Raw genomic sequence first — 13538 nt, 5'->3', positions numbered from 1 at the left:
GCAGCTCCATTTTTTTTTTTTTTTTTTTTTTGGGGGGGGGGAGCCGCAGTTTGAGCAGCGCCAATGTAATACTTCCACGCGTGCAGGACTTTTTAAATGGAAGTCCTCCGCTCTCTCTGGTGCACCTCCTCTACTCCTGGTAAAAATGATTGGACCAGACAATGAGGACTCCCCCCCCCCTATTCCACCACCATCACCTCCCCACTCCCCCATTTTATAGGTCAATTAGCCCTGATTAGGTGGGCTGAGTTAATTAATGCAATTGGCAAATATGCAAATGAGAGCCGACTTGACAGGCTTTCGTCACTTGTCTGGCGGCGCGCTACGTAAATGATACGGGACGACATCTCTGCCTGCTCCCCCCCCCATTGTGTTACTAAGTCAAGGAAAGCTAAAGCATATTTAATAAATTCCATCTTTCCCTTTCAAATTTTTTTTTCAAGCAGTAATTGGATAGCAAGTATACAATAGCGTTTTTTTTTCTCACTCCGGCATAAATCTGTATTAGCTCTATTCATGAGTACCTTTCATACAATTGAACATTTACTTTACACACTTCCCTTATGCTTGTCTTTTTTATTCCCCCCCCCTCACAAACACACACACACACACTGGGAGTCCATTCACAGACGCACGGTGGCAAAGAAGTCGGCCTTTTATCTTATTTCGTCTCATCTCCTTATTGTAAATAGAAGAGAATTAAGTTGGGGGACACTCTCGACGGAGCGTCTCCTATCGCGGCGCTCTTGATTTATTGCCAGCCCAAATGAAGAATTGAAGCGCCGCGGCGGGTTTTTGTCGACGTCGGGGCTCGTCGGACGGAAGATAACCGCGTTTTGATTCCGTTTGAATAACGTCCATCCCCGGGAAGAGTCCATTATTCTTCTTCGCGGCTTTTCATTTGGCCCCTGTTTCTGATTTTGTAAATATGATTTTCTTTTGTCGTAAATTCTCAAAGCAATCTGAAGTACTTTTGAAATTCCTCAGTTTGAGAGCGAAAAGCTTTACCGTACACAGGTTTGTAAGACGTAGTCATTAATGCTCTTTTATGGCGGAAGCGCAGTGCCAAAAAGGAAGCTTTTAATGCACGGGGCAGCCTGGTGCAGCCTGACTTAATCTGGGGGTTTGTCGGTTTTTCCGCGCCAGCTTCAAACTGCTGCCAGTGCCACCCCCCCACCCCCCCTTGTAAAAATCCGTAATACAAGCCCTACATAGGATCGTTATGTAGGATTTGTGCAAAGCGTCAACTTTTTTTTTTTTTTGGGATCTCAACATTTAATACATTATTTTGACTTTTTTCCGTCTCTTCATCCATACATGGCATTTTGATTTATTAGCCAATCTAAAGTATCGAACACGGCCGCCTTTTGCCCTCGCCCGGTTCCGACTTTATTTGGCGCGCCCGCGCTTAACTTATGGCAATGACGAATTAATTTCACTCAAGCACAGAATCTGTGATTATTTTAAATGGTTAACCGTATCTCCACTTGACGAGCGCGCGGCGAGGAGCCGCCAGAGTGTGAAATGTAATTTCTATTATATGTTTTGATTATTTTTGGGGAGGGAAGAGGAAAAAGATCCAATCTGCCACCTGGAATGCGAAGCGATAAGGAACGGACGTCTGGGATCACATGTTACCGGTCACTTCACCCCACCCCCCCCACCTTTTTTTTGTGCACTCTGATGAAAACATTTTTTTTTTTTTTGGGGATGCAAGTGATGCATACAAAAGGAGGCTTGCAAATAGAGACGCAGTGACAATGAATTGCCCGAACCGAATGGGCGTCAGGCTCGTCGTGCATTAACGGCATCCTATACGTATGTGTGTGTGTTGTGTGTAATTCACCAGTAGACAGCAGACAGCTGCGCGCGTGCCTGCTCGACGGATGGCCGGTGTCATCGTGTGTGTTTACCGCACATGATAGAGCGACAGACAGGCCAGGTAATGAGGCTACATTAAGGGCTTTTAGAGCTTGCAAACAAAGATGGAGGAGCGCGTCTTTCCCCTTTAACGAGAGGCCGCCTGTATTCGGTGCACGCGTGTGTGTATCGTTTCACTTCTTGGTAGAAATCTTCACGCAGAGTGCCGGATGTGTGGTCACGGCAGTTGCTAAAATTCCACACGAAAGATTGAAATGGGTCGTTTTTTGTGTCATTTGATCAATTGCGGTAATGATGCATTTTTTTTTAACGACGCCTCCGTTTTATACGGGGAAATGTCTTTGCACTCATTATTTATGATTTTAAGTTTCGGGACGATCGTAGTGGAGGCAATCCTTGACAGCGTGAAAAAAATGGTGGCGGTCCATTGAAGTAGACTTTGCGCAAAGACAAAAAGTTCTTTAAGGCAAAGACATAAATGGCTGCGTAAAAATTGTGAGGGAAACAATTAACGTGTTGCTCTTCAAAGTGTGCGGATACAAATGCATAAATACCTCTATTTAATAATCTCATTGTACCAAATTGTGCTCGTGTCTTGATACACTTGTAATAACGGTAATGACACTTTTTCAAATTTATGCGTATTTATTCATTTCTTATAAAAATTTTCTCGTCTGCTCGTGAATTAAAAATGGCCACCTCGCCCGTGGCACTTCAACGCACAGATCCCTCTGCTGTATTGTGACAACATAACGAGACTCTCCCCAGCGGCGTTACCAGTAAAGGGAGTTTGAGTGGGGAAGATGCACCATTTGTTAAAATGATAATAATAAATATACACTAAGATACATTTGTGTTAGTTCTCTTCGTTAATTTGATTTCTGACACTTAACGGCAAAGATGTCGCCACCAACTCATCTGAGCCATGAACCGGGCTTGTATCCAGATCTTAAGTTGTGCAGGTTCTCCCTATGTGTGAAGATTTTGCAACAATCAAAAAACAACTGGGGAGGGGGGGGGGGGGTGAAACCCTGGACCGGCGTCACTTCATCCCTCGTCAGGTGTGTGGCGTGCAGCTCGAACCCGCGGGTGCTGTGCAAACTCTCACACCCACTCCCTGAGTATTGTGTGCCTGCGCTTGTGTGTGTGACAATTCCATCCCCCCCCCCCTTGCCCCCCTCCCCGCAAAGGTAGTCGTCGCCGGCCAGCCCGCTCATCATCGCAGCCTCGGCTGTGTTTCTAATTGACACTTTAATTGGCAGATTTGAATGCCGCCTTTTAGACGGTTAATTAATTTATCTCGCCGCTGTCATTAAGGTTAAAGCACCATCTGATCTCCGTGAATACGCTTTGCATACATCTGCATTGTCATTAGCCACCACATATATGTATTAATACATATATAGATACATATATATATTTTTTTTAAGGGGGGGGGTGTTTGCGTCATTTTTGCATCTTGCGGGTTCTTATTTCTTTGTCTCAGTTTTCTAGAAGTCCGAGAGGAAAAGGGGTGGGGTTGATGGGGGGGGGGGGGGGATGCAGCCTCCATTACAATGTTCATAAAATGGTAGTAAAGGCAATCAGACAGTCTTTCTCTGAATATTTTAAACATCAGCCATGTAAAATTTATGCCTAATTTGAATACTTATTAGCCGGCTGATCTCGGCTGCAGCCTTGAGTTTCTTAGTCCGAGATTCATGTCTGGATTGGATGTCACAATGTGCCAGTTTTGAACCCCCCACCCCACACACATCTCCTCCCTCCCTCCCTCGTCTCTCCTCTGTCCCCCCTACCCCACCCATTCGGTCTTTTCTCCCCTCCATCAGTCGCGAGCGCCACCGTGTTAAACAGGGGCCTGTTTGTTCACAAGCGGGCCTCTTCCCTGTTTGCTTGTGTCCCAGGCAGCTGTCGCCCTGCTCTGTGTAACAGCTCAGTCCTGTTTGTTCTTTTTCCGCCCGGATCCTGTTTATCCTGGCCGTGAACATCCTTTAAGACCTGTCCTCTATCAGCCGCTCGTCAAACACACCCACACTCACACTCACACACAAGGACATTTGCACAAAGCCATTAAAACAGAATTTTTAGTTTAAGGCCGGAGAAGATCATGACACAAACGTTGGCAGCACTCGTTCCTCCTTTGTTAGCATTCTTCAGTGGCTCAGTTCCTGTCACACATTTATTTAGAACTAAAGAGAATCCAAATCCACCACAGTGGTATTAATTACTTGTGATGCAAATGAAAAGGTGGCAATATTCCTAATTAATTTTTTGGATAAATGCGCAAATATTTCTTTGCATCTGCGGCGAGAGTGTTGAGCGATGTCCTCTCTGCACACCCCCCCCCCACCCCCCCGCGAAGGTAGCCGGCATTAAATGCGAGGGGGGGGAAAGTGATAAAACATTTATTACTAGAGAGAGAGGGAGCAGCTAATATACATAATTTATGCTGTTTTTAGCACAATCATTAATGATCGCCGTGATAAATTCATTTCCCTTTCTTTCTCTCCTCTCTGCTTTTCCGATACGTGCAGATAGAATCCATTCAAAAAAAAATCTCATCTCAGTATTATCATTATTATTTTGAGAATGTTTCTCTGAGTTACAGGAAAATTTCATTTTTTTATTCCTGTATTCGGCTTGATTAAAGCAGATTTGGTGCTACAATTTGGCTCAGTCAGCGTGACAGCCACCTTCTCCTCTTCCTCCACCCCCGCTGCTAAATTTTAATTTTTTGCGACGAGCTTTTGCGTCACTAGACCGATTAACTCATTTGCACGCTGCAAGGAAATAAAAAAAATAAAATAATGTAAAAAAATCTTGCAGGGTCAAGACGGCAGATATTTTCAGAGTGCCTGTCGTAAAGATGATGGCAAGAAATGATGTATATTTTAATCATCGTGCGTGCGTTTGCCTTTATTTCCACGAATGAGTTTTTTTTTTTTAGTGCGCCGATGGCATTATTAATGCAACTTCTTGAATCTTTAATTTATGTCGGGATTTTAGTGGATATAAACCACGTTTTTCAGTTGCCCCCACACCGTCCCACTCCCTTGTCAAATAGCAGCAGGACGCGCATCCCTTTGTACTGCTTCATTTACACAATGAATGCATAATTGCGCCTCCTGCATTCCCCTCCCCTCTTTCCCTTTTCTTTAAATGCTTTAATTTGCAGAGGGGGGTGCTCAGGATAATGGCTGCATTAAAAAAATATATAAGATGGGGATTGGGGGGGGGGGAATAGAATTGCAAGAAGAAGAAGAAGAAGAAGAAGAGCCCTAACCGGTGCCTCTTAATCACTTCTAGGTTTTAAATGATGATGATGCAGGAGTCGGCCACAGAGACAATAAGCAACAGTTCAATGAGTCAAAATGGAATGAGCACCCTAAGCAGCAGCCAATTAGAGGCTGGCAGTAGAGACGGGAGATCAAGCGCTGGCGACACGGGCGGCAGCGAAGTAAGCACAGTCGAGCTGCTGCATCTGCAACAACAGCAGGTAAGTTGCGTTTCTCGCCCCGCTCGCTCGCTCGCCCCACCGCCACCCCTCCCCGACACCCTCCCTCCCCTCCCGCCCTCCTCCATCTCGTCGATATGTCCTTTTTGGGCTTTAATATTGTATTCTGTGGGTGTCGTGATCTTCTCAGGCGTTTTAAGATTTTTTTGGGGGGGGGGGGGGCATTGCTATTTAATTTTGTAGGGTTTTCGGGAGCTCGTGTGTGCGTGCGTGTCATCGGAGCGGCACACGGAGGCTTTTTTCGTGTGTCATGGCAGCCCGGCGTCCACCAGAGGGCCTCCTGCCTCGGCACTAGCTCAGAGAGACTTAAGCAGCGTTGACACATGATTTAGTTTTGGCATGCACTAAAAAACAACAAAAACAAAACTCTTTTGCTCATTTCCCGCTAATTATTTGCACCTCATTTGCCATTTTCACCGCGTTCGAGTGTCCGGGAATGCGTTCCATTGTCTGCCAGATCGAATTGAGCGCGTGAACTCGCACAGGGGCGTGCGGTTCGGGGGGGTATTTGTGAAAGTCAGGCGCCGGCGGAGTAAAAGAGTCAAGTGGCTCTTGTGTCTTTTCATGGTGAATGATGGCTTTGACAGTTTGCCAAAAGAGCAGCGGGAGATGAGGTTGCGGGGGTGGGGGAGGTTGGTTGATGGGTGACGCCGTAGGAGTCGTCGTCGCCGCGTGTCCTCTTTTGGTTTGCTGGTCATTTTCATACAAGTTGTGTGTAACGTTTGTGTGCGTACGCGTGTCGTCGGAAGCAGCTGAAGCCCCACGGTGGTGTGTGCGTTCGCAGGGTGGTTGGGGTCAGTCTAGCAAAATGAAGCGCACCCCCCCAGCAACCCCCCCAGTTCCCCTCTCGCCCCATTCTCCGTGCCCGTTATACGGCACCGCGGCGGCTGCGCCGATGGGCCGCGAGCCGTCAATTTATCATCGCACCGCCACTCTTTCAGGACACACACCTGATTAGGGTCCGGCAAACTTCTTCTTCTAACAAATTCTGTCAAATACCGCGAGAACCAAGGACAACAATAGCTTTAAATGTCTAGTTAAGTCTCAGAGATGGGCCGAGTGCTTGTTCCGGTGTGTGCGTGTGTGTGACAGCGTGTGTCTTTAATGTAAAAAAAAAAAAAAAAAAAAAAAAGAGAAGAGGCCAAGTCTTCTTCTTCCAAGCCAGAAACAGACACATTGAAATGAGCAGTCCAGCTAACAGGTCTCTGGAGACTTTAAAAAAAAAAAAAAAAATCTTCACACACTTCCGGCCGCGGCGTGCGCGCGCTCCGCACGAGGTCCGAGCGCTCCAGACAAAAGACGGAGGCGTCTTCGTGCATTTTTCTTTTTTTTTTTTTTGGGGTCTACTAACTGTTTCATTTGGAAGGAGTTCACATGTGAGTGAATGACAGCCACTGAAGTGTTCACTTGTAGGAGGGGCGGGTGGTGGTGGGGGGGGGGGCTCCTCCATCCATCATCAGTCTGTTTTAAAGGAAGGCTGTTGGCTCTAATTTTCCTCCCATATTTGCCGTGACATTGAGTGGTCTGGTGGGTATAGGGAGCCGCGGTCTCTCATCATGCTGCTGGAGGGATGATTAATAATAAGCACTGATGAATTCTGCCCCCCCCCCCCCCTCCCTGTCCCTCTGGGTTGCGCCATTACCTAGCAGCTTCCCAAATACCACCTGCAGCTATAATTAGAAAAGCGGCATCTTCGGGGCTCTCGGCTCGGACTGAACCAAACGGCGTCCAGGGCACAAATTGTGAATCATCATGAAGTTTGAGTATTTATCAGTAGTATTTGTTTTATGAATGCATGTGTCCGTTTATAGAAGTGGTTGTAAATCGATCATATATGCATTTTTGATAGAGATAATTTTTGTGGCAGCTGCCCATTCTGATATTTCATAAAATAAATTTTCAATTGTGGATAATTTGGCTGATTCACCCATTTTCTGCCTTATTGAGATAAAAGTCTCCTAACAGGCCGCAATCTAGGAAATAACACTTCTTTTTACGTTTATGGTTAAGTTATATGATAACTTTACTAATTTATAAACTCGTCCCAAAAATGGGACAGTGCCCACGAGAGGGTACTTGGGTTTTCTTCGTCGATCGTCCCAAAAACCAGAATCAGAATCAGATTAAAACACTTGAATATTTTGATATACTGAAGGATATAATGCGTGAAAATCACGATGTACCAAAAATGGGGGCGTTAATAATCTGTAATGGGTACAATAACCTTTTTTGGGGGGGATGGGGGGGTTCTTTAACACTTACAGCAATAAAGATATGAATTACAAGAAGAACATTAAACTGTTTTTATATGTCCTTTAGTATTTAACTTCACAAAATGGGAACAAATTTGCTGCAAGGTTTCAGTACTTTTAAAGAATTGTCAAATTTTTGCCAATTTTTACAAATGGATAATATTGGGCGGTCAATTCATTATTATTTCAGATGAGAGCCTTCTTTCAAATGCAGTGGCAATATTCGTGAAGTGAGAAGCAGCCAAATTATTAGAAACTCCTCTCTGTATGACACGGCACAGTCCAATCGCTAAAAAAATAACCATAACCAAAAATAACCATACCTTACTATGTCAGTCAAATCTTAAAATTGCTGTGGAATTTTCAATGCAATTCTCGTATTGCATCCCAGTCAGTTCTAATCCAGTCATCTTTATAGTTGATATTAAAAAAAAAAAAAGCCTTGTTATCTACGCATCTGAATAATAAGCACTGTGTCCGCAATCGAATTGGCGCCGCAGAGTTCCGACTGGGGTTTCGCCACCCCCCCCCCTCCCCAAACGTTGCCTAAATAGAGCTAATTTGATTTCAGATCAGCGATTAGATTCCTCCTTTATCTGATTGCAATTTGCCAGCCGCAGAAATGCATCGGCGCAAATGATGAATGTTGCCCGGCGCTAACTGCCAGGCGCCGTGATCACTATGAAAGCGCACCCCCCCCCAAAAAAAAAGGAAGAGAAAGAGCAGGGGCGAGGCAGTAATGTAATCCTGAACTCTGATTGATTCACCGTTGACCACGCACGTTCTCGTGACGCGGCCGTGTATGAATATGCGGGTATTGATCTTGAAATGTGGGGATCGAGATGAAGAGGCTGTTAGGTGATTAGCTTTCTAATCGGGATTGATGAGCCGAGACCGCGTCGGAGGAATGCCGCACCTCCTCAAATATTGCCTGCACATATTGACGTCCAGGACTCAATCTGGGCGCCCTGGCCTATATTGTGGCGAGCAGTTTCGACCCCTACTTAACAGCTTGTTGGAAAATCCCAAATGATGCTTGTTTACCGCCAAGCGCATGATTGCTAACGTTTCCATTTTGACGACATTTTGACGTAATTTCCCTGCTTCCAGGCTACCTCCGTCGCTCCTCGAGCACCGAGGCAGCGGTCCGACTCGGCGGTGACAGCAATTAACCTGACTTCCGAGCAGTTTAGCTGGTGGGAAACGGTCATAAAGGGGGAATTTTTTTGACAGTCGGTGATGGCTAATTTTTCAGGGTTTTGCGGGCAAATTCAAATCTCGTCCTTTAAATGTAAAGTAATTGCGGAAGTCTGTCACTCCTGCAGCTTTGTGCAACACACTTGTTTTTGTAGAGTAAATCTGGCGGGGGGGGGGAAAAACAAACAAAAAAACTGCTGACATTCATTGTTCAATTATTGTCACCTCTCACAAATAAGCCTCAAGCATCTTTCCCTTGCTGCCCTTCACCTGCCTTTCTTTCTCTTTCTCTTTTTTTTTTTTTTTTTTAGCCGAACACACACACAAGATGCAAATCTGCGCTTTGCCCTTGAGCATAATTTAAAGGCCTAATCACCAAGACTGTCCCCTTTGGATGCGAAAGGAAAGGAAAAGGCACGGGGGTGGGGGGGGGCGGGGGCTGGTCGGTGTCTCATTTGCACCCCTTCCACAAAAGAAGCTCATTAGGTTTATCTTTAAGGCCCGAGATTGCCTCACTCAACTGTGTAAATAAGACACCGCTGGCCCCCGGGTTTTAGTGCATCAATCACCTCATGGGACAGGAGAAAGACCTCCACCTGAAATATGTTCCATTTCATAAACGGCCGGCTTCAGAAAAGGCGAGCGGCGTATGTCTTTGTAAAATTATTGCCCCGGTCAGTGGAAAGACAGCTCCCGTGTCCCAACTTATTTACAATGGAAGCCATCTTTCTTTCTCTTCCGAGTTGAGCTATCGGCAGACGGTCCCCACAGGATAGTACATACGGGCCGGTGACATATACGCCTGTAAGTCCCCCCCACACACACACACACACTCTGCGATGACACTAAAGATATACTGTGTGAATGACAGCAGGCCTACTGTTTGCATGGCCTTCCCCAGACAAAACACGGTATTATTCTATTATCTATATAGCTTCCTCCTCCTGTAGCGCCGTCTCCTTTTTTTATTCTCCATCTGGCTCAAACCCGGCCCGTCCGTTTCTGTTTAAGGCACATTACACGTGGCCTCCTGAAATTTACAGTGGCGCTCTCCCAGTAACTCCATTTCGCGCCGGAGTCTCTCGAGAGCGTGGCGAAATGTCAGGCGTTGAGGCTTGAAAGGGAGACAAGGAGAAAAAGGGAGAGAAGGGGGGGAGGTAGCGACAGAGGAATGGAGAAGAGGGCATTAAAAGCGGGGAGAGACAGAGTGAAATCTGCTGGAAATAAACACTTATAGGCATTTTATGCTCAAGCGGTCAGGGGCTGCGGCGAAGGCGACGACAGGTAGGGGAAGCGCAGGGGCAATAGATATGATTTAATCATAAATATAAATCAAGTTTGCCACATAAATCCATTAATTGGGCTTTTTTCAATTGATTGATCATTGGATTAATACATTTTTTGAAGCAACTAAGCAAAATGGAGTGAAATTCTAAAAGGCAACAATTCTGTGTATCAGTATTGTTGGGCAGAATCCTCGCACCTCCAAAATGAATGCTTTTCAGAAAAATCTAAAATGAAAATAAAACACTGTCCTGAATCAGTTCCCCCAAACACCACTTGTAAACCTTTTGAACATTAACACCAAGAAAGACCACCTCAAAATCATCTTCAATGAAGTTAATGTGCTTAAAAAAAAAGTGTGACTTTATCGTAATTCCCGGCCAACACAGTGCACCTGGTTACGAGCCTGCACAGGAAATAGTATTTGGTACGTACATAGGCCGCAGCTGTGTAAAAGCCGCAAGTGCCCACATTGAAACACGAGATATTTACAAAGAAAGACGGTACACAGAAAGAGTTTAACGCTAGCGCCGCGTTAAAGCTAGTGCTAACGCGAACAGGGCCGGTAAAAATAATACTTACCGGTATCACTGAGACACACGAGTAACACAGCAGCAAAACGCTAGCAAAAGCTAACAGTGCAGGTAAAAGTCACTTCCTCGGCACATATATTTCACCGGTCTCACTCTTACCTCTTTCCGCTCGAGTGCCCCCTCGCGGCACAAATGCACAAATTAGATAAACCGCAAGGTTGAAAGCGTGTGGAAAAGGTCGTGGCTTGTAGGCCGGAAATGATGGTAATTATCATGTTATACTTTATATTCTAAAAATGTGCACTCACACCAAGCCACTCATCATAAAAGAAAAAAAGCACCCTTGAAATGATACAAAAGCAACCAGTGTTATGTCATCGTACAAAACTCTTTTTAAGAAAATCTTTCAGCTGTAAGTGATGTAATAAAACAGTGAGATGACTCGATTTTGACAAAACAAGGCAACTCAAATTTATTCAGCCATTTTCGTTATTATGCCAAAATATTGCATCTAGCCTTGTATAATATATAATATAGCCAACACATATTCTGCACACAGCAGCCAAGGTTTTCCAATGTATCTAATACATTTTGCACTTTTGTGAGTGTTGTTGAAATATCCTTTCAATCTATTTTCAACACATTAACTATTAGTGTTGCCGAAAAATAACAGATGAAGACGGGACGGACCAAATAGCCTTGATAGGTGGGGGTAAAAAATACGAGGTTGACCTTGGATATATGTTTGAATTAATACCTTTAATATCTACAAGGATTTAGTTTTTATCAGTGTGTATTTGGTATGCATAGGGACATCTGGAAACATACTTAAAAGATAGTGGTTTTTTTTTGTTTTTAAACCCTGAGGAAACCCACGTGTATTTCCACCTGTATTTCCAAACACAACAGCAAATGCAGTAATTGAATCCCGACGGGATACGTTGGACATAAAGTCATTAGTCTGTGTCTACCGCACAGATGCTTTTGGATGCAGACCACAAGCCGTATTTTGCTTTGAAAGCAGCAACAGGGTCACGTTAATCGTCATAAACTTAGCATTTTTTTCCCCGTTTCGCCCCGCGTTAGACCGCCGGCAAATGAACTCGGCCGCGGTAAACCACTTCAGTGTATGTAAATAAAAGGCAGCCGTCCAGTGGTCATACGCTGCGGCCCAATAGTCCCACAGTCTGCTGCCGACCTGCGCACCGGGCGGGGATCAATGGTTGCTTCACATCTCGTTTCCTTTTACGCCTCCCTAACTGCCCCGTTTTAGCACTGTGAAATAAACTGACTGGATCTATAAGTCCGCTCGCACAAGTCCCTTCAGAGTACGCGACCGTGCACACGCACTACGTGTACTCTGAAGGGACTGAGCCGACAGCCTATGCTCAATACCCTCCACAACAATTTGCGTGGGCGGCGAATGTAGTTTCGTCTTTTGAGGCGCGGCAATTGATAAAAATGGCATTCTGTCGTTGTTTGTCGCCACTCCCCTCTTATTGGCTTAAAGCAAGCAGCGGTCGTTAATATGGCAGGGTGGAGTGTTATTGTTGATATATACCGTACTTAACGCTCAGAATGCGTACTGGAGAAAACACATCTTGTGAGGCATACTATGCGTCGCTACTTTTCTCACATACCCCCCACCACCCCTCACACACACACACACACCAAGTGGCTTACAGTCATTTGATAGGCCACGGCGCCGCTATCCATTTAACAGAGCTTAAAAAATCCAACATATGCATATGGCGGGGTGTCTTAAGCTGACAAGCAAAAGACAGGATTTGCTAGAAGGCAGCTTTGGAGTGTTGTGAATTTAACAAGCATGTCTAGTATTACAGTTCCTCTCCGCTTTAGCCATGAATAGTAACAAATCAGTCTCCGAAACGCTTGCCCGACGGTTTGTTGTGTATACCCCACCACCCCCAACCCAACCCAACCAATCCCTCCCACCTCTCTCCTCCCCTGCTCTTTCCAACGAATATTAAAATGACTTCAGATCTGGCTTAGAAGGCGACTTGCGAGGAGTGGGAGGATCATTAACGACATTGGCGTCCTTTTTTATCGGATGTGCCCAGGATCTCGACAAAACAGAAACCAGGTATCGATGCCCCCCCCCCCCCCCCCCCCATATCTGCTTCATTGTTCACAATTTCTACTCCTCACATTACCTTCATCCCTGACACATTTCTTGAATAGATAAAGAGGGTCCCTGCCATCTCCCAAGATGTTTGTACTTGTAATACAACCAGGCTGCTCTTTTTTTTTTTTTATGCATTGTTTTCAAACAATGTGTATTAATATATACAGTATATAGGAGAGCAGATCAGGGCTCCTTCTCACAACCTCTCATACAAACGCAGTAAATAAGCGCGACGGCACGGGGGGATTCAAGGCTACGGAACCGACTGACGTGTTACTTAGCGTCAGCTTTGACTCTGCTCACTTGAGGCTTTTGGGCCTTTGCGGGCTAAGGTTGGAATAATAGCAGCTGTTTTTGTAAAGCTCTAGAATTTGGCGAAACGGAGCAATTTTTAGCCATTTGGCACTTCGAGTTATGTAAATAGCTTGCCCCAGAGAAATTGCATTCCCAATATTCTTGTGACGTGGAATCAGATTTATCCTAATCTTGGTTTCAGTCACGAAATGATCCGTAGGAAATCGGGGCCTGATGTTCTCCATCCAGCAGTACGCCGTTCCTCATAAAAACTTAAAGGTCAAGTGTCATCCCTATAAACATTCTAAAATAAATATTGTAATGAAAAATACATATAATATTATTCACTTCAATGTCTATACGAAAAATGAATATGAGCGGAGAGCGCGTCATCCACGCGCAAAGTTGCGGAAGTGTCATTCGACATCCAAATGGTC

The 13538-nt window shown here is 45.1% G+C and overlaps 1 protein-coding gene across 6 annotated transcripts in view; it reads left to right on the top strand.

The window, feature by feature from the left end:
* Positions 1-13538, top strand: part of foxp2 (forkhead box P2) — a 122998-nt gene that overhangs the window by 41494 nt on the left and 67966 nt on the right. For 5 of the 6 annotated variants that reach the window (XM_061807070.1, XM_061807065.1, XM_061807066.1 and 2 more), the window contains one exon: positions 5188-5377. The exons of the other annotated variant lie outside the window; for it this stretch is intronic. In XM_061807070.1, the coding sequence (XP_061663054.1) occupies positions 5195-5377 (183 nt within the window). In that variant the 5' untranslated portion in view covers positions 5188-5194. The remainder of the gene's footprint in view (positions 1-5187; positions 5378-13538) is intronic. 6 annotated transcript variants of the gene reach the window in all.

The sequence above is a fragment of the Syngnathoides biaculeatus genome, chromosome 20 (genome assembly GCF_019802595.1).
Source record: "Syngnathoides biaculeatus isolate LvHL_M chromosome 20, ASM1980259v1, whole genome shotgun sequence".
NCBI lineage: Eukaryota > Metazoa > Chordata > Actinopteri > Syngnathiformes > Syngnathidae > Syngnathoides > Syngnathoides biaculeatus.
Note: the sequence above shows the minus strand (reverse complement) of the source record. Positions and strands in the feature narration are given on the sequence as shown.